At 39.2% G+C, this 21,905-nt stretch overlaps 2 protein-coding genes across 3 annotated transcripts; both read right to left on the bottom strand.

Moving 5' to 3' along the window:
- Positions 1–1,550: 1,550 nt before the first annotated feature.
- Positions 1,551–5,909, bottom strand: LOC307258229 (histamine N-methyltransferase A-like). Its single transcript, XM_080037686.1, has 7 exons — positions 5,779–5,909; positions 5,524–5,666; positions 4,814–4,866; positions 3,912–4,019; positions 3,409–3,539; positions 2,506–2,599; positions 1,551–2,273 (listed from the first exon to the last, which is right to left on the bottom strand). The coding sequence occupies exons 2-7, from the start codon at positions 5,655–5,657 to the stop codon at positions 1,921–1,923; spliced, it is 873 nt and encodes a 290-aa protein (XP_079893812.1). The 5' UTR covers positions 5,658–5,666; positions 5,779–5,909; the 3' UTR covers positions 1,551–1,920.
- A 2,074-nt stretch (positions 5,910–7,983) lies between these two features.
- Positions 7,984–19,352, bottom strand: LOC307258555 (histamine N-methyltransferase-like). Of its 2 annotated transcripts, none has more exons than XM_080038130.1 (7): positions 19,323–19,352; positions 18,077–18,223; positions 16,231–16,283; positions 15,000–15,107; positions 11,503–11,633; positions 11,214–11,307; positions 7,984–9,827 (listed from the first exon to the last, which is right to left on the bottom strand). In XM_080038130.1, the coding sequence occupies exons 2-7, from the start codon at positions 18,211–18,213 to the stop codon at positions 9,466–9,468; spliced, it is 885 nt and encodes a 294-aa protein (XP_079894256.1). In that variant the 5' UTR covers positions 18,214–18,223; positions 19,323–19,352; the 3' UTR covers positions 7,984–9,465. The 2 variants fall into 2 exon arrangements, with proteins under 2 accessions (XP_079894256.1, XP_079894257.1); XM_080038131.1 differs by lacking the exon at positions 19,323–19,352 and adding an exon at positions 18,786–18,796.
- Between the last annotated feature and the right edge of the window lie 2,553 nt (positions 19,353–21,905).

The raw sequence follows: 21,905 nt of genomic DNA, 5'->3' as shown, positions 1-21,905 counted from the left end.
ATCTGGGTGACTAATGCTCTGTCATTGTGTGCTACGAGAGGGGGCCCAGCGAGGACCCCCGGTAATGGAGCCTGAGCAGGTGCTGAAAGCCCCACTGACATCAGGGGGGAGTGCACTGACAAGAATTTCTGATGAATTTCAATTACTGATCTATTAAAGCTAATGAGCTAAATGAGCAGCCAGAATACATTTGGTCGGTAGCTTGTGACGAGACCCACCGCGGGGGTCTGACGTGGTTTTGTGCGCGTGCTGCCTCAGCAGACACTCTGCTGTCAGAAATGTCCCTGTGTGTGTTAGCCTGCTGAGTGACAAGTGAAAATTAACAAAATGGCTCTAAAGGAATTACTTCCCACACATTAGACTTACTGTTTTTTGCTTTTGTTCAATTAAAAGTTGGTGTTCTCAATCTGGGTTGTGATGTGGCGTTTAAGTGTAAGACTAGTGTGCCATCTACTGGTGTTACTGCATTAGAGCACATACAGCATGACCAGGACACTCAGACATGTAGTGCCATCTGCTGGCTTATTGATGAACAGCATCATGGGTAGCCTCACATTTTAAAAGGGTTCTTTGTGCTACTAAATTCCCTCTCTCCAATGATATGGGACATCTAGAAGCATGGTATTTGTCAAAGATAAATCAGAGACATTTTTAAATGCTTTAAGCCTAATTACGTCTATATGTTATAGACTTTAAGCAATGTTAAACAGTGGATGTAGTTTTTGATTTCAAATAATCTTGAGAACTGAAGTTCAGTTTTAAGATTGGTGACCCAGTGTTGCTGGGTGTTTCCAGGTGCAGGGTGGTTGTTACTACCAGGCTGAAATGAATGTGAGTTGAATGTGTATGTTGGACTTCTGTTAAAATATGTATGTAAATAAAGTTTTTCCTGATTCTGATGCGAAACGTGACACTATCTTCTGGACCGGCGGGTCTATTACATACTTTGTTGTGATACTTGCTTGGATATACAGTATACTAGGGGTTTAACAATACACATATTCGTACCAAACTATCACTAATACAGACACATACCGTACCGCACGAGGTGAACCACAATACGTAATTATGGGCGTTAATATGACTTAAATATGCCGAATGTACAGGCTTGTTTCGATTGCGTGCCAAACTTATTTGAGAAGTATTTAAGTTATTGGAGAACTTTGTGTATGGCAGCAGTATTATATTGTTATACTGAAAAGGGACCTATAAGCTGCAATTGTATATAATGCTGCACTTGCACTCTAATTTGAGAATATTTGTATTTATTGGAGGACTTGCAGCAGTATTCATTTTGTATATTTAACCGTACCGTGCAGAACCGAACTTTGACCGACATACATACAGTACTGTGACTTTTGTGTACCCTTACACCCCTAATGTATACAGTATGAGTGTTTACTGGACATACAGTTATAAGAGATTTTGTGCAGATGTAACTACAAGTAATGCAAATAGTGGAGATTACAAACAATATAAACAGCTGGAGGTATGATATTAAATTATAGTGTGTATCTTTGTCTTATCAATAACAAATTCACCAAACATTTTTTCTTAGGAAATTATGTTTTTTATGTAACAATTGCTGTGAATTAAGAGCGAAGGTGTATTAAAACATGATTATAAAAGAGGAATAAACTGTATTTCTTTGTGTGTTTACATTGAAAGATTGATTAGAATGCATATTTCACTCAAAGGCATTTCATAACTGATTGATTCAGTAAAGACTTACTTAAAAAAAACGAAATTATCTGCATTTGACAGGTAAACCCTCTTAATAGCAACAGAATTGTACTCTATTGATCCTTTTGGTACACATAAAGAGTACATCAAGCCAGGCCAAAAACAGTGCTCCAGAGATGGCACGCTCAATCTTATTGCAACAACAGGTAATTAAACTTGAACTTTGAGGACATATACTCAAGCGTGAACGAGTATGCAGCTCAAGGCACTGTTGAAGATGACCCTGCCGTCTTTCTCCGTGCTGCACTTGTTTCTGAGAAGGTCTAATATGCCTGCTCTGATCTCCGGGGTGTAGGACTGGTGAAAGTCATCTTGGGCCGTCATGAAGTTCAGCAGACGTTGTCCGGTGGGGCTGCTAGGGTCGAAGCACTCGGTGATGTCGTAGGAGTTGGGAATGGCATGCTCCTCATATTTCAAACCCTGGCTCTTCAGACACGCGATCACCTCTCCAGATGAGCGGTACTCTGTGATGGCGTGGACGCAGAGGTCCTTATGGTAAGTCTTCCACAAGGTGTCCCAGCCACCGTTAGCTAGAAAGTAGGAGTTTTTAAAAAATATACATGAAATCTAGAAGAAATATTCTCAGAGTCATTTTCACTGTTGGATAGTAGCGAAGTACACGTAGTTAAACTATTAGTTAAACTACATTTTGCAGTAGCTTGCTGGTAGTTAATGCAACTACATTCATATTTGCATATTTGACTCCAGTATAAAAAAAAGGGCAGGAAGCATTGTGGGAAAGTAGAACTATGTTGAACTTACTTGCTTCAATGATGATCATAAGCCTGCCATTGTTTTTCAGAAGACTTTGGAAGAACTTGATTGTATCGGCGAGGTTATCCACATAGTAAATCATCTGTTAATGAGAGAACAGTAGGTAACCTTTGATCACACATAGGTCAGAGGTATTATAGCAGTAAACGTTGTGCAAATAAAGACATCTGGCTGCCTAGACAAAGGGGGGCACTGCCATTCTACCGACAGGTCAGTACTAGAACTCATCTGGAATCTTCCCACTTTGAGAGGTTGGGTTGGTTGAAAGTTGTTGATCGGGTATCTCAGATTAAACTGTGTATGGTACATAAGATTTTAAATGGGGATGTTCCCAAATATTTTAGAAACTATTTTAATCGTGTAAGTGAAGTTCACACACATGCCACTAGGGGTAGCACCACTGATTTTGTACCACCTAGGGTGAGGACCAACATGGGAAAGGATTCCTTTTTTATACGGGTGCTGCACTGTGGAACAGGTTACCGGGAGCACTCAAGGTGGTCGGGAGTTTGGGCAATTTTAAAAAGGCCCTAAAAAAATGGCTTAGGCATAATTAGGCTTGCCTTAGGGTCATTGTTGTGTGTGTGATTTTTATGTATGTGTATATTTTGTGTACAGGGACCAAAATGGAAATAAGCCTTCGGGCTTTTTTGTGTCTATCCCTGGCTATTTTATGTATTTTAATGTGTGACAGAGTGCTGTTCATGTTTTTATATCAAAATGGTCAAATAAAATAATTCATTCATTCATTCATTCAATCATTCTAACTTTCACGGGGTAACCCAGGACAACATGTAAAGAACACGTATAGCCCAGAAAGTGAACACCCAAAATCTTCCTGCCTGGATATCCTTCTCAAATTCAAATTTCCAAATAGAAAAGTTATAGTACCTGAATCATGTGTATGAAGTCAAATTTCTTCACGTCTTTCTTTGCTTTGACTTGTTTCACAAAGTCCTCACTGCCCATGATATGCCAAGAAAATGGGATCTTCTGAAGGTTGCTGGTCTTTGCCACCAAAGCTATACGTTAGACATAAAATCAGACAAATCAGGCGATACTATTGAGGTATGTAAGCAGCATATTGAAACAAACCATGACATTATGACCAGATACAAAACATATACAAAGTTTAGCTGCTATAAAGTCCATTATAAGCATGAAGTACCAAACTTGGGTTTTTGGACTTGTATGTGTATATAGTGTTACATACGAAGTAATATTGACAATTCAATGTGTGATATGAAAAAATAAGAAACATCTGAAAAAAACTTACTTCAATCACAACTGCTACTAACAATAACGACTCATTATTTAGTTTTACAAAAGGTTAAAACGAGGAAGTGACAAAAGTTATAAAACAAAAATTGTCCACTGTGTGTTTATTTCCGCACCTTTGAAGTTGTCTGTGAGCTGAGTGCTGCCTTCCACAATGTCAGCAGTGATCGGGACAGTGGGGAAGGTGGACTGCAGTAGAGTGAGAATTTGGACATCCATTTCACCTGGAATAAACCAAAAAGTATAAAAAATGTTAAACCCCCGCACTGCCTCAATTTAATATCTCAACTATATTTAGATTAAGTCTGTGTGTGTGTGTGTGTGTGTGTGTGTGAGGTGGTGTTTTTAAAATCACTGTTTACACAGTCTTATCATTATAGACTTGAATAATCAATGTATGACCTTAACCAACCTTCACTGGGTGCAGGAGTTTAACCTTATTTAGGTGAGCAGGATAAGCCGCCCGAAAGGAGCCCTTTCAGTTTATATATACTCCAATTTTAGTTCAGTATTTGAACAGACTGAGGTTCTGCACACAAACTTATATTTAGCATGAAGAAAAATCCACCTCTCCACCAACTATGACAAATGTAAAAACACCCAGAACCAAGATATCTTACTATGAAAGGATAAATGAACATGCAGCTTCATGCACGCTCGAGAAAGAAAATTGCTTAGACTGGTGTATTTGCTACACCAATGAAATTATAAACTCAATACATCTTCTTGTATATAAATTGGGTATTAAAACAATTTAAATTGGCTTTGTCTTGATTACAGTAAACCAATATTTTGAAGACATATAAGGCAATGTTATCAATATTTTAATTGTATCCATCTGGAGCCAACTGAGCCACCTTTAGGAACATAATTAAAATCGTAACACAGTGGATTTCTGGTCATCAAATAAAGCTGCTTCTTCAAACACATAAAATCACACAATGATGTCATTTCCTGCACTCTATGATCTTTTTATGGATCATACAGCAGTTACCCGTTTTTGTTTGTCATCCCTTACCTCCACCACTTCCGGCACCAAGAACATCCAGGCTGCTTTTACCTGCTCCGATTCTGAATCAACACATGAAAGAGGGAAACAAGACTGCATAGTAAACCAATTAAAAGTTAACCTGTTAAAAATACATACACATATCTGTGTTAGTAGCATTTTGATTAATAACAATAATTGCGGAGATTTCTAGAGGAAAAAAGAGTAGTTCTCTATTTACCTAAACAAAATAATTGAAAAAAAATAATCTACTTGTCTTATCCCTTAAGTCTAATACCAAGTAGTTTCAAGTGTTTATTTTATTTAGCCTATCTTGAATGACTTTTTTATATTTATGCACTAAACGCCCCTCCAGTTATAGACTGTATGGATAGAATGCATGCTGCTGCTCTAAACAGAGAATTTCAGTCATTACAAATAAAAAAAGAATAGCAACAGTAGGCTACATCCAACAAGTAGTGCTATTAATCATGTAATGTCCTTCTTTATTGAAACACTGTGCAGACTGCTATACTACGTGGAAATGTAAAGCCTTGAACACCAACAAAGAAGCAAGTTGCCACCTTTGCTTAACCTGGCTTGCTTTTACACTCAAGGTTTTTTCACGCAAAGTTACTGTGGCACTACTGCACTACATTAACACGGCATCCATAACCTCCGCTGGCTCTGAGTAAGTAGTACTGACAGTTATGTTGCCTGCCACGCCTTTCTTCTTGTACCTTTTGAATTCTGCAGGCAGATGGTCGTTAACACACTGGAGAATGGCCCCGTGCTCTCCTGAATGTTCTAGGTAGAACTGAAAGCTTTGGACCGAACTGCCCTCATAGCATGTCTGCTTTGCTTCTTCAGCCATGACCGATTCCTGCAATGTGATACACACAGGGGTTTGAAATCGGAAACCGTTATGTCAAGAAAAACAACTTTACATCATTATGGTAAACATCGACAACGGTACATTTAAAGTATTCTCTTACCTTACAGATGTGTTGAGTATAAGGACAAAGCGTTGATTGCTTTCCCACTCTCTAGGTTGCACGGTACTACTATCACTCTCCGCTCCCACTTCCTGGCTGGCTCCTCTCCAATATGTTATGTAACTCCTGAAAGATGAACTTTCCCTGTACACCAGAGCTCAACGCAGCTGTGCTGTGAAATATTTATCTGTGGACGTATTGTAGTCTGATTGTAGTGGCTATTTGGAATCCAGCCATTTTACACATTAACCAATTCTGTACGTTTTGCTTAACATTGTTTACACTTTGACAGTAGTTAGTTAGTAGGCCTACAGTATTTGAGTGATTTCACACTCATAAGGAAAACTTCTTATTAGTCATCTAGCTTCGTGCATGACTTATTTTTTTAATTATTTACGCCACACGTCTGCACTACCTTCCTTATACTGTGACGAGACTTGAGTAAATCGAAGTGTATTTTTGTGATGTTGCTTGGTGGAAGATTGACCTTTCAAAATAAAAGTAAGTGTACACAGACAGAGCTAAATAGCAGTTGTTTAGGCAAAAACAGGCACTGGTCTGTACTAAAAGATTTATCTATAAACAGGATTAAATAATTATTCTAGTCCATTCAGCTCAGGGGGGTTAATGAGCCAACATTTTTAAGAATGACAAAACGGTGAACTCCTCCTTACCAACAACTAGCACAATGTCCCTTGGCCTTCAGTCTAAATATTTTCTGCATTTCAATAAAATGTGTCAAAGGGTTGGTGAGAATGTCACTAAGAGACAAACACTTAGCCTAACACAACCTCCTTGGCAGGAAGGTAAAGCAAGGTCATGGACAAAATAATAGAAAGACTTGTGCAATACAATCCAGTGCAACAGCAATGCAGTAAATACGAGCATTGTAAAACTTAGTTGAGACTGTGCAAACACTAACAGGATAAAACATTAACAAGCCTGCTCCCGGCCTGGTCCAAAATGCATCAGTATTTAGGTCAGACAGTGTATGGAAGAGAAAGCTTCATTTAAGACCAGGAAGATCTAAACATAACAGTCTGAAAATAAAATATTGATCGTTTTTGTATACCTTGCCAAGTTTAATGTTATCTTATTTATGCTGAATATACAAGGACAAGGATATGTATTTTGAATGTATTCATTTGCTATTTGTATGCATTGTGCATTGTATATTAGATGTACTGTTTAATGTAAACATGGGAACCACATTCATATATTTGTTTTCATGCTGAATCCATCATGTCATGACTCATGCACCTTTTCCTTTCGTTATTTAAACAACCTATTTTGTTGTACACTTCCAAAAACAGAAAGTGAGATGGTCACTCCCAACTAGGAGATCTCTGGAGCTCACAAATATAATTATTTCTGAAGATTGGATAAAGTCTCCAATACAATACCTTGATTGCAAAACATGTTTATGTGTAGGGTACAGTGAGCAGACACTTTCCCTAGGGGAGAATTCTCTCCACCCACACATCAAAACTCTGCAGCCTTGGCGACAGAGCTTTCTCTAGGGCAGCTCCCAGGCTCTGGAACAGCCTCCCCCAACATATCCGTGACTCTGAGTCCCTCACCATCTTCCAGTCCAAACTCAAGACCCATCTCTTCTCCTCCGCCTACCCCTAGTTCACCCACCAACCCAACTCTACATGTTCTTTTTGTTTGTTTATTGTTTTGTTTTTGTAAAGCGCTCTGAGTGAGACAAGAGCGCTATATAAATTAAATGTATTATTATTATTATTATTATTAAACTCTTTTGTGAATGTGGTGCAGTCAAAAGCAACCTTTACAAAACAAACAGGCTTAGTTGCAGGCAAAGTTAATGCTACAAATCCATGTAGCTTTCAAATCATTTTCAGATAAATGTAATAAATTGTATGGCCACATTGCATGTCATTTTAGAATCTGCTATCCCGTTTCCTGTGTGTGTGTGTCAGCTATTTCTATTTTATCGACAGCTACTGAGGCTGCCCTCAAGATGGAGCCAACACTTCATATATCAGTGAGTAATATTTTGGCTACAAACACACACTGAGACCAGCGGCTACCACCATTGTGCCTGTGTTTAACTAACCAGTTTATTACATGAATATGCGTACCACTGGTACAGGTTGTAAAGCTGAATTTAAATGCTTTCAAGTACGTGCACATTATCACAGTGAGTATAAAACCCCATCTGTACTTGCCTGGCTGGTTGATTTAGCCTCTTAATTTTGCCTAACTAGAGCAATTACATGAACTACATTGTGAGGTTAGTAACATCGCTTGATCTTCCATTCAATTAGGCCTATACATGTTGCCGACTATATTTGTGTAACTCCCTATTAAATTCTCTCTGACAGACATACCCAAAAAAGTAAGTTTCTATTGCATTGATTTCTGTGTACTTTAAAGGCCAACAATAATTAATATGGAAATAGAAATAGCTTTAATAATTATATTTAAAAAAAACTTCTTTATCAAATGTTTATTCCATAACAGCTACTATGCAAAAAAATAAATATGAATAGTCAAGAAGGCCAGCACAAACATATCCTGATATTTTAATTTATGCAGTTAAAGCTGGGGTATATGATTTCTGATTGGTCAAAGTTAACATGAGCGGACACTTGGACAAATCAGAGCGAGGCTCCGATTCTCTGTTCGTATTGGCTGTTGGGACTGTCCATTCACTTTGGCACGACTTTGTTGGTGTAGAGCGTGTCAGGGAGGGACCAAAGAGAACAAGTGGAACGGTTGAGGTATTTGGATTCCAATCTCTATCCCAACTGCCATTTTCTCCCCAAATCCTCCACCCCTGCTTGAAGTCTTCTCATTGATGTAAATCTTTTCTGCAACAACTGAAATGTATAGCACGCAAAAGCAAAGACACAAAATCAAGACACCCACGAGAGTGTGCAGCTTATCTAAAATTAACGGCTCAATCTCCATGGAAAATGAAATGTTCAATTCTCCATTTAGTTTTATATCCGATGAGAGCAGCAGTGGGGGTGGAAGCACAACCTGCCAGCTGTAGCCCATACAAATTATATGCTAGACGAATATGAAGCTGATGTCTAAAGTTGATTAAAACTCCAATGTTTGCATTTTCTGAACACATTTGGATGTCTTAAATTCTGTTCGGATTGTTTTTTTCCTCAAAGCAGGCTGAAACGCTTGATAATGATATACAGTCAATTATACAATTTGATCACAGTGTTTAAAACTAAATCCACATCTTTGTTATTCATCTAAAGCTATTTCACATTCACTATATTAAAAGGTGGAGTCAGTGATTCTGGTCAATGCTTGTTGTCATTGTCAAAATAACTTTTTGTCAATATCAGTGAATATCTCCTCATGGTCTGCTACTTCACATACTGAATGTATGACGTCCATACTATGTGTGCCCCGAAAAAACAAATCCAGTGTTAATGCACAGTCTAGGCTCTATAAACGGGCATTTGGTGGTTCCCCTTTATTTATATTTACAGAGCCTAAGCGGTGTATGAACACAATTTGGTGGGTCCCCCTTATCTATATTTACAGTGGCTAGGCTGTTTATGAACATAATTTTTTTTTCAGCACACACAGTAAGGACAGGTAGTGGATAAGAGATATTCACTGATTTTGACAAAAAGTGTTTTTGACAACAAAGCGTTCTCCAGAATCGCCGGCTTCACCTTTAACATGATGTGTTTTTTAAGTGAGCTGATCTATGACTATCACTCCAAGGTTGTTGTTGAAGATGACTTTTCCGTTGGACTCTATGCTACAGTCTGGGTGCCGGAGTAACTCTAGGACACCGGTTCTCAGCTCAGGTGAAGCTGTCTTACTGAAGTCCTGCACCTCAGTGAGAAAATCAAGCAGCAGCTCCCCCTTCTCATCTCCCTCAGTGAAACACTCGCTGATATCCATCTGAGATGGCAGCTCGTAGTTCTGGTAGCTCACTCCCTTGGAGTCCAGGAGGCTTTTGATGTCTCCAGTGGTCACACACTGACTTATATCCGAGTTACAGAGCTGGCTCGCGAAGGACCGCCACAGCTTTCCCCAACCACTCTCACCTGGAAAATAGGACATGAAAACAAGACTAACCCTGCGTTCCAAACTGCATACTTTTTGGCTTGCATACTGCAAAATGTGGTTAGATGTAGTAGGATATCCAGCTATCATGGCAAACTGCATTTGACATGCATCTATTAGGACATTCAAAATATTTTTCCAGCATGCAAAATAGTATGGAAGTATATGGGTATTGGAATCCACCAGAAGAGTTTGCAGCCAGGCCAGTGGACATGTGAGGCTGGGTACAGCATGCAGACATTGCCACTATCACAATGCTAACATGCAGATGCTAAGCAGGTATGTTTACATGTTTATTCTGGACAAACTAAAAGAGCTTTAAGGATTTGTATAGCTTATCACCAGAAATGCACATGGACACAGACCATGGATTATGCTATTATGCTACTGGACATTATTTACTGGCTAACAATGGCTCTGCATCAAAACCAAAGGTCTCGGGAATAGAGAAAAAATATCACGCCCTTGTGGAGGTGGTGGCAAAGTTAATTCACTGCTCCACAGAGAGGCATATTGAATTCCCACTCATTGACAGTGGAGCCGTTTGGCCTAAATAAAGAACTACAATCTTTAAAAAGGTACAGGCCTACAGTAGCCTACATCTCTGTTCCTTTGTTACTGACATGATTATGGTGCAAAATGTATGGACATTGTCTATGGCAACACCATTCCTAGGAAGCAATAGATTTATAATTCTGTTCAACAGGCAGTTACATAATGTACAATTGTTCACCTGTTTGAAATGGTCTATATGTGTTTACATCATGTCTTTGTCATGTTTGGCTCTGGCGAAGAACCATAGTGTGGAAGTGGTAGTGTGTTTGCACTACTAAAAGGCTGCACATCAATTAGTGTGCTCTAGTCTGTTGTTTTTCCCTTGGCAGGTATAATGTTTACCATGTTCACTATCTTAGTTTACCATATTTGCGTGCTCACATTTGCTAATGAGCACTCAACACAAACACGACCAAAGTGGCGGGTACTGCCAGCCCTACAGCCATGCCACTAGCACGGCTCACAACAACAGCTTATTTCAACGGAAGCAAAGCCACATCAATGGAAGGGATATCTTGGTAATTACTGAGATAAGATCAAATATATATTAATGTAACAGATATTTACAGTCTATGCCAGAAGGAATGTGCCCTTGTGTTTGTTTTCACTAACTCTGATAACCACAGCCATAGTCTTTTTACTTAGGTGGTTAAAAAAAAAGTTAATTCCTACACGGACTGCACTGTATGACTCTATGTATGTACTGTAGGTTTAAGCAATAAGCACCTTTACAGTACATAGCATAACTAACCCCAAAATAGAAGAAACATATCAAATGTCACGATAATTTAAGGTTTGATCCTTCCACTTACCAGACACTAGAATGATAAGAAGCTTCCCATTCTTGTCAAGAAGACTCCGGAAGAAGCTGATGGTGGCTCCGGGATCCTTCACATAGTACAGCATCTGTCGATTTCACCACAGATAATGAGCTGGTAACTGGATTCCTAGAGCAACCTCATTAGAAGGCTATGCCAGACAGACAGTTCTAATAGGATTAATTGCCATGGATTGCGGCCAAATGATGAAACGGATATGACCTAGTTGTGTCGAAAGCAAAGTACGCGGACAAGCAGCACAGCATATGTCGACGACACCAACCTGTATCATGTGAATGAAGTCGGCCTTCTGCGTCATCTTATTCCCCTTCCAGTGATCCTCAAACTCGGAGGCAGTCATCTTGTTCCAGTTGAATTTAATGTGATCTAAACCGGGTTTCTGTGACACCATGACTGCGCTCCAACAGACACAAAACAGAGTTATGCAATGTACCTGTAAATGATGCATGACTGTATTTAACACAATAATGTTACATTGTCAAAAATATGAATCTATATCATCACTCAATCTTGCTTTGTATGAATAATGTCTTAACATAACGGGGAAGTATAACATAACTAAGTTAACTGAAATAACTTGGTAATATAAAATATAATAATACATACTGAAATGATGTTAACCTGAGATTTTAGGGTCTACACACTGACTGTTTTTGTTGTGGGGTATTTTTTTCAATTTGAGGGCATACCATTTGCAGCCGACAAATCGACATTGTTGGGGAAAAACTAGTGTAATTTTTACCTCAGCAGTGGATGAGTAAACTTTAGAATGAAGAGGAGACATGTTAAATATTAACCTCTCTCCAAGATCTTCACTTCAGGATCAACCCATTTTCCCATTATCTCTTACATCCGACAACAACATAAATTCTTCCCTCAACCCACACAACAATGCTGCTGCAACAGCCTGGAATCACGTAATAGAATTATCGATGGACGTTACGTTTACTTGGCCGGAGGTTCAGTTCAGATTCTAAGCACAAGAGTCTCCGCTGGTGACCCTGGAAACCAGCTAATTACCCCAAGGAAATGCAAGCTAACGGATCAGATTATGAACCCATGATACAGTGTCCTGTGTCTCCAATCAAGCTGCAGCTTTCTAATGATCAACCAAAATAAACAATGTGACCAAATGTTTGTGCAATACACATTAATATCCAAGAGAAGTAGGCACAGAGAATATCATAAAGAATCTTGACAAAATTTAACAAAGTGTGAACCTAGTCAACCCACACACACACACACACACTATCCAGCAGACAACTCTTTTTGTCACAAACATACAGTGCCAGAATTAAACCTGAATTTCAAAGACATGGTTTAATTGCTTTCCATTTAATTTCATTTTTATACGTGTATATTTACATGAATGTGATTATAGCTCATGTCTTACTCGTTTCATTTAGAAATGAAATGACCTTACTCATTAACTTTGCTTCTGCAGATGAAGGACATCAAATACTGTATGTTTTCAAGTAGAAAAACTTGCGAATATCATTTAATTAACATTTAACGTAAGCAGGTTTTTTGTTATGAATTGATTTGAATAATATGAAGGCCATTCAATTTACCCGTCTTAAAAGTATAACATTCTCTAAAGTGATTACTCTAAATCCTGGCCAGATAATGGATAACATAACAATCCTATTGGCCAGTTATTGCTTCCAGAGATCAAACCTGTTAGTGTGGCAATTCTTCGACTGTGAAAGTGCTACACGTGTGAGTCAACTGGGATGTGGGGGGGAAGACCCCTCTAGCACTGAGTTTATGAAAAAGAGCCTATACTCTGGTGGATCCACTCCCTACTCAGCCCACGCTGTTTCAACCAACAGAGTTCCAGCTGTCCAAATGAGCCGCCACGGGATTTTCCATCCGACCAACGCTGCTCCAAAAGGCACACTGACCAACTTTCCATCTTCATTCTTTAAACAACCCTGGACATTTTAAATCCCGTGTGAACTGTCCAATTTGCCATTCCCACAAAGCTGTCACCATTTTTCTACTGTAATGTAGTCTCTCAGGAAATTATCACTGTTCAATATTCTCCTCCATTATTCACACTAAATTATTTCTCCTTTGACACTTCAGCATCTGGCTGTTGTTTCAGTTAGTCTATTTGTGCTCTGCCTTTGTTTATTGGACTGTTTGTTTGTGATGTAGAATAGTAAGTAATACATACGTAGAACTGATTGACATGGAGTTGTCCCGTGTGTGTTTGAATGACATTTCAGACACAACATTAGATCTATGATACCCTGCCCTCCAATGACACTACTATTGATATTATTCATTATTTCTTGAATATTATACAATAATAATGATAGTATATTATAATCGATCATGGAAATACCTCTGTAGGTTTGCCACTGAGAAGGCTTTTCCCACCTTTTGGGATCTTCTACACTTTCATGAGAACATTTATATCAACACATCGATATTCTTAGTAAATCTGTGTCATAATTTAATATCCCCCAACACATCATACCATTAAGCCACACTTTCCCCTACGGCAATGAAAACAAACACAACTCTTCAACTGTTTTGTATCACACCTCATTCTAAGTAATCACGAGAGAGTATAATGTATAAGATACATTTCTATTAGGTTTCTCCAGTGAGGGAAATCAAATGACAAGGAACAGTAACCCACTACAACATAAAGATAATATGTGTTTGGTAAACCCATAATATTTTCATGTACAAATAAATTGCATCGTTAGTTCTGTTTAGACTCAAGACTATAATTGGTGCCAAAGGTGCATCTATTAAAAACGTACATGCAGGGTTGTGTGAATACAGTTGCAAGCAAATGTTATGCATTTTATACTTTTTATTAATTTTGATCCAATTTAGAGCCATTACACCACTGTGAATAATAATATACAGTATATATACATATTTCTCAAGCATGTGTAAGTAAGTAAGACACTACACACCTTGTCAGTGTACATACTATAAATAATATATTAGACATTTGGTTAGTGAAAAGTGATTGATATAAAACACATTTTGAACTGAGTGTGTTTCAGATCTTATTAGGATGACTTGTATGTGACCTGAATCAGAAGAGGCAAGTATGGGCATTGGGCAGGTCCTGAAAATTACAGAAGATTTCAACATGCTTTGTCGTTGCGTCATCCTTTTGACAGCACTAATGCCTGCAAAGATGTGTGTCAACAGATACTGAGCTGAGAGAGCCACATTATACAAACTCAAACTGTATCAACAGAATACCCAAGAAAAGTAGGATGGGGTGCTAGATATACAGTGCATACAGTTATGAACAGCAGACATGGACACAACATAATATGTTCCCGGATCACCACTTGAACTACTACTTTCATTCAGAGAGTTTTTGAATACATGTTGTGAATGTGTGAATAGATGTCTGGAGTAGTATTAGAAGTAAGTGAAACTACTGGTCAGAGCAGCAGACTGGGAGGAGATGGGAATTCAGTGTTTAACTCAAAGACCCATCAAAGAGGTGGATAGCTGCTGACATAGGAGCTTGAATCAGGGACTGGTGGTTAAGGGACCATCCCCTTATACTTATGCATGAATAACTGTATTACTAATGTATTAGTGTGGAAGCCGAAGGCAGCTTTAAAATATATTCTCTGCATTAAAATAAACCCAACACAGAGTAAGTATGTCCGTACATGGCTGTGAAATGATTAAATATTCAAACTGATTTTGGGGGGCTTAATATACAGATACTTTTCAGTATGAATTTGTGATATGCCAGATAAAAGGTTGTACCTCTGTAGTTATGTAGCTGCTGGCTGCTAGGCTCCACCACCTCGTTATCCACTGTCACCCCCGGGTGCTTCAGACAGAGCTTGGAGATCATCTCTAGGTCAATCTCACCTAAAGCCATAAACACAAGTTTAATTTTGAAAAAAAATAAAAAAATAATATATTTTGTGCACATACATTTTTTATTTACTTTTCCCAAGGTACAAAAACTGGTCAATAATACTATTCAAACATAATTTAAAAGAATAACAGTACATTAGTCAACCATCATAATCCTCAAATTTAAATTGTCCTGCAGATATAAACAGGAAAAAGCTCAGAGGAGCATATTGTACATATTATGTTGAAAAAGTAATAAAAAATAAAGAGAAACAAAAAAGAACTTGGCTCAAAACCAAACACATGATCACTGTGACATTAATCTCATTTAGCCAGTGGCAGGTGACAAGCCCTGCCTTTCATATCACACACTTTTTATCCTTACTATAAAGCCTGCTGGTTTGCATACTGCAAAATGCAATTGGATGTGTTTAGGCATCTGGGATTTGTTTTTGCATACATCATTTGACATGCATGTACTGGGACATCCGATCTCTTTCTGGCATACATACTGAATAGTATGGAAGTATTGGTATTGGAATGCAGGGTATGTTGAGTTCACATTAAAGCTGAAAACTGTTCATGTGGAAAGGCCTAACCTGAAGCAAAGGACATCTCCACAGTTGCTGAATATTTCTGAATCCAGTGAATACATTGCGGGGGAGTTTTAGTCATTCTAATAGATTTTACGGTCCATTAGAGAACTGTTACATGTCTCCATTATGACACTGACATGACAGCTCAGGTAAAATAAAAGGATCAGCCAGGATATAAGCGAAGGTTAATAGCAGTCATGGGCAATTGGCACGTTTGCTTGGGAAAGAAATCAACCTGGCGGGATCATGACCACTGGAGACAAAGTGCAGTAAGTTCGTCTGCTACTAAGGTTAAAGATTAATCTGACAACGGGACACACGGATACAAACCCCTTGGCAGTGATAATAATGGTAAAGGTTTTTTACTGCTGCAGCCATAAATGACTGCACAGTAATAAGAACAGTTATGGCGGGGCCTGATTCCACAGCTCCACCTCACCTTCGCTGTCTGCCGCAGGGGCCCGCTCAGCTATTTATTGTGTCACAGCGCACATAAGATAAGTTCAGCAGTAAAAGTGTCCTGGAGTGTGTGTTCTCACCCGATCCACTTCCAACTCCAATGACATTTAGATGGGACTTTCCATCTCCAACACTGAGGGGAGAGGGGTGGGCAGAAGAAAACGAATATAACACTTTGAGTATTCTGAACAGCCTTGAAAAACTCATATCCTCCAACCTGCCAAGTGTAGCTCTGATTTTTGGGGGCTTGTAACTGTCAATGGCGCCTGACACTCGGGAGCATGACATGTTCTGATGTAGCGTCAGAGGCTTCTCCAATTGCCGAGGCTTCGACTCTTTCCTGGGACGTGTTCTGTCACTCACGCTCTGGGTTTATAATAACGTAACGCTGTTGCACTTTTTAATTGACTTGTGAGTCACATCCGCTCAGATGCCTCTCTGATCTACGTCTTAGACAGCGAACAGGGAGCACAGCGCTGGGCTGGGTTTATCCGCAAGCACGCCACTCGCCTCTTAAAAGCTCAACCATAAATCAACCCAGGATAAAATAATGCAAGAAGAGCAGATTCTCACTCGTTGTCATCCACAAACACGCAAGCCTTGTTTAGCTGGTTAATCTATGTGCATTTTAGCAGTCAGCGATTCAATTATGTGGGTATAACAGTAACAAACAGCATGACAAGAGCCATACGTAATATTGACATATTGTGTTTTATAAGTCCCAATGCTGCTGACTGTTTTCAGCAGTAATAAAGGTGGAGTCAGCCATTGTGGAGAATGCTTGTTGTCAAAATGACTATCTGGCTGAATCAGTGAATATTTCCCCATGATCTGCTACCTGTCAGTACTGTGGGCGCGCTGAGAAATAATCCAGGGTATATACACAGCCTAGGCTCTGTAAATAGGCATGTTGCTATCTAGTTGTGCCCCCTTTGTCTACACACCCAATTACAGAGGCCTGGCTGTGTATAACACTGCTTTTTTTCCCCAGCGCACAGTACGGACAGTTAGTGGATCGTGAGGATATATTCTCTGATTTTGAAAACAAGACTTCTCCAGAATCGCTTACTCCACCTTCAGAATGCATGTTTGTTGAATAGCAAGTGCAGTGCTTAATAGTCTGTGTTCTCCAGATGTCATCTCTCACTTCACAGTGTTTTATTATCACTGTTCTTTTTTTTGTTTTCACATTTCAAGGTGCAAGTGACATGTTAAATTGGTGTTTATGTTTTTTTTCTGAATAAGTTTTATAATTAGTTTAATTGACAATATGTTCATATATTCTGGATGTTTTTGACAGATGAATTCTCACCTGTTAATGGATAATGTGGAACAGAACTACTTTCTACCCATGGAAAACATATGAGTGTGAAGACCGTCCCTCCTCCCACTGTTAATCAGTAGCTCCTCTCTTACATACTGCCTCTGTCTGCCTTCATCTTCTCAATAAGTTACTATCGTACTTAGAAATAATATAATGGCAATCATTAACATTTTTGCACCACCAAAGACTTTAAGAAATGTACTGAGCTGGACATTTAAATGATGACAAATAAACAGGGCCTTCTGGTGAATCTATTTCCAATTGATCTCCGAATCATGTCACTGACTGGACCATAATTAACACATGTGATATCGTTCTAGCTCCAATCTTCATTAATTTAAATTTTATTTGAATTGCACTTTTTCTGTCCTTGATGTATCGGACAACCAGTTAACTAAACCTGTCCTTCAACATCTTCTATTTCTGTAATGTTTGAGGACTCCCCTTCTAATGTTACTGTACAGCTTATCACTGTAAAAGATCTTCTCAGCTACTCTATTTTAATATATCATATTCAATTGTACACTGAAGTACTTGTAGTCTTTTGTCGATTGTGCGGTCATGAGCCTTCCTTCTTGAAGAGAGCATGTGTGTCAGATTACCTGGCCAGTATGCCTGGCAGCGTATTGTGGATGAAGTCCCTCATACACTGATGCTCAGAGGAGCGCTCCAGAAAAAGCGCAAAGGATTTCTGGTACCTGCTATCATCGTGAACCAGACTCTTCAGTGAAGACGCCATGGCAAATAATCTAAGGGGGAAAAAGAACAGAAAACATTTCCATCAATGGCTAAGAGAGTCAGACTGGCAACTTCATAAAATGTATTTGTGTGTTATAATTTTTTTAATTGTATTTTATCTTCAACACTGTCTGCTGAGGCGGGTGAACACTTCTCTGCCCATGAGTCGAGCAGCATGGCTGGTGCTGTGACATTGTGTAGGAAGTAAGAGTTTTGCTTTCATATGTGTCAATACATTCAAGTCAACCTGTTATAGATTGTACAACACACTGAAAATCACTAGGTCAAATGTTGACACAAGGATTGTCTTAAAAGCATAGAGGAAATAGTGAGTTAACTTTGCCCAGTAGGCCTACCGTGATTGGAGGGTGTTGACCTAGTGTTGGTGATATTTTTAAAAGTACTGTAGTTTTCTTCCACTGCACTGGGTAAAACAGCAAAATTCTATTTTCTCCAAACAGCCAGCCATTGCAAATGTATTTTCATTTTTCAGCCATCACACATAGTGCGTTTCGACCTGTTGCAGCTGGTTATGTAACAGAATGAATGGGATGCATATCAACATAGGGCTACACCAAACCCAGCTCCCACTCGGCCCCCACTCGGGTCCCGCCTCAGTGGGGGCGGGACCCGATAAGCCTTTGGCTTCTCCTGCTTCCCTTCGGACGATAACACAAAGTAATATGTATGAATATGCAATGAGAAAATTATGTATTATGTGTAATTGTCCGGAAGAATAATAATAATAAAAAAAAAAAATGAAGCCGACGTCACTCTTGCTGACCGCTATTATTCTCTGCGCTGAACCTGAGCACGTCACCAGTACAGCAGCTGCTTGTCATTTATTTGTTTACAATCGTGACAGAACTGCCGGTAGGTGAAGCTATTTAGTAAAATGAACCCGGTAGCAGCGCGATCGGATCTGACACAGCAGACGGGATCGTGCTTGTCGCGTGCGTCCCCCGACGTGTGCAAGGCAGTTGTCGCTCGCTCGATCGCTTGCTCAGAGAATGTCACAGCACCTGTTTTTCACGCTTGCATATAGATCATTCAGTGTTCAAACTGCAAACAGATTGTGACAACACAACGCGACTTTTCTCTTTCACTTACATGTCGAGCGGGAGTGAGAGTGTGTCCGGGGAGCTCTGAAGACTGGAGGATAAAACCCTCCCACAGACAGACAGCTTCCCCTGAAGGAGGGCCAACGTGACGAAAGAAAACTCCCCAAGAAAAAAATCAATCCAATGATAAAACACCACACTCACCCCCCAGGCCAAGCCCCCCGTCTATGTTCGTTACACAGGCTACTCACAGAGGGTAGCAGGCATTGTTTAACTACTGCATAGCTCATTAACACATAACTGTAAAGTCTGACATATGCTGTTCTGCATACTGCTAAAGTAAACAAACAAATCTGGTCTTCTGCACCAGATTGCAGTTTAAATGGACATGTGATAGTATTTTTTTACATGCATTAATAATGTTGCCATTGGTTTAAATTCACGTCACTATGATACTGTATGAAAGTCAGCTTCTAAAAACTAGCTTGGCAATCCATCATCGCCAATTAAACTTTTGTCAAAGATACATTTTTGATGCATTTCGCAAACCCTGTATCTCTCCACAAACAAATGCCTGTCTTTGTCTAGAATAATAGCAGCCAATATGTAAAGCGTTTTAATTTAAGAAGCAGTTTTTCCACTGTGTAGAAAAAGAAGGCTACTCTTAAGTAAAAATGATTATAGGCTATAGGCTTCATAAATAAAAAGTCACTCGTTTTGCAGCCTGGTAAAGGTGTAGGCTTACTTGAGTAAAGTATCCACCACCACCAAATATATTAAAATATATTTTAATCTCAGAAATTGTTATCATATATTGATGCAGTCAGCAGAAATAGCAGTAGGCTATGGTTTAGAAAGGAATATTTTACAAGCTTTCACAAAAAGATCATCGTTATTTTGAGATAAAAACACGACTACACAGCTCCTAGATTTCAAGTTGTTATGATGGGAGACACACAGGAATCAGGCCATGAACCCAAATAAGATCGCAATTAGGCCACAGACCCCATCTGATTTTCTTCCAGGGAGTAAATCCGGAGGGGAGCTTTTAGTCTGATATGATTTAGTATCCAGTGGTCAATGATGTAGTTGTGTGGATGTAAGACTATATGTCTGTATATAGAAATGCAAGGCATGTAAGTTGTAACCCAGGTGATACTCCTCTGCATTTACTGCATCTTCCAACCCCAGCACTCAGACTGACCTTATTGTAGGACTTTCTTAGCCTACATCTTTTCGGCGTAACACTGGAGACTGAAGCAATATAAGTCATATTCAAGTTAAAGTAGACCGCAGTTAAATGACTTTTTTTTTTGCAATGAATCCACACATTAAAGAATCACCATTGAGTGTATTTGAATCTCAATTTGTTAGGGTTTTGATTTCCTTTTCCTATAAAAACTGACTGACATAAACAGGGAGCAACACGTCAACATTTCTTCACCTTGAAGAGATCTTCCTTGTGAGGGTAGTTGTTGTTCTTTTATCATTGAACCTTCAGCTTGTGAAAACACTGCACATTAAAGGAGAAGTACGTGATATTTTTTGTTAATATAAATGTTAAATCTCTCTATATTCGTACAGCAATCACCTAAACAGTATGCGCAGTTCAGGTCTCCCAGTCATTCAGCTTTGCAGTAATAGCCATGCAGTTCAAATGTTGAGCATCCCACTCATTTGAACCAATTAGGAGACAAAGCACCCGTGAATGAGGACTCGCTGCTCTCCATCACGCCATTATCTGATGAAGACGGCTGTGTGTTCATGTGGAGGTGACATTGGGACGAGGGAGGCGACTGCTAACTGCAGTCACTGACAGGAAGTTAGCTAAAAGGACCATATCACTTACTTCTCCTTTAACTAAAACCAGTAAACTTGTCTCGTTTGTCCTCCATTCATTGGCTCAAGTCATTAATTAGTTGGGCTCGTGCTATCTTATCTATTCAACCTCATTGTTCTCGATGGGCCAACTCTGTGCTGGCAGATCGCATAATCAGGTCAACCCAAAGCCAAGGAGGCAGTGGGCAGAAAAGTATTTTTTCTACCAAGATTCACATCTTTGGAATGAACTCCCTGTGGAACTGATGAAGCAAAAACCCAGTCTGACTATCTCTGTCTAATAGTAACAGATACTTATTAGGATATCTGTCTGTCTGTCTGTCTGTCTGTCTGTCTGTCTGTCCGTCTGTCTGTCTCTCACTCTCTCACTCACTCTCTCTCTCTTGCGACACACACGATTGATTCTATATAATGCCTTAAAACACAAGTCATATTTAACAAGTTGAAGGTGATGCTTACATGCTGTATAGGATGGCTATGCTTTGAGCTAAATGATAGCGTCAGCATGCTAACATGCTCCCAGTCAAAGTGCTAACATGTTGATGTTTCGGATGGGAAATATTTACCTAAATCAGCATCTAAGTTTAATGTGTCAGCATGCTGGATTTTTTTTTTATTATTAGAACTAAACAGAAAGTACAGCAAAGGGGGATGGAAGCCTAACCCATTGGCATTGTGGGTATTTGGTCTTAAACCGAAGAATCGTACTCAGGTTTAAACAGGTTTCACAATTCATCCTGGTGGAGGCATTTATATGTACACAATTCCATAGCAATTCATCCAATAGCTGTAG

This window comes from Ammodytes marinus (assembly GCF_949987685.1).
Source record: "Ammodytes marinus genome assembly, chromosome: 12".
NCBI lineage: Eukaryota > Metazoa > Chordata > Actinopteri > Uranoscopiformes > Ammodytidae > Ammodytes > Ammodytes marinus.
The sequence above is the reverse complement of the archived record's forward strand: the minus strand, read 5'-3'. Positions and strand labels throughout refer to the sequence as shown.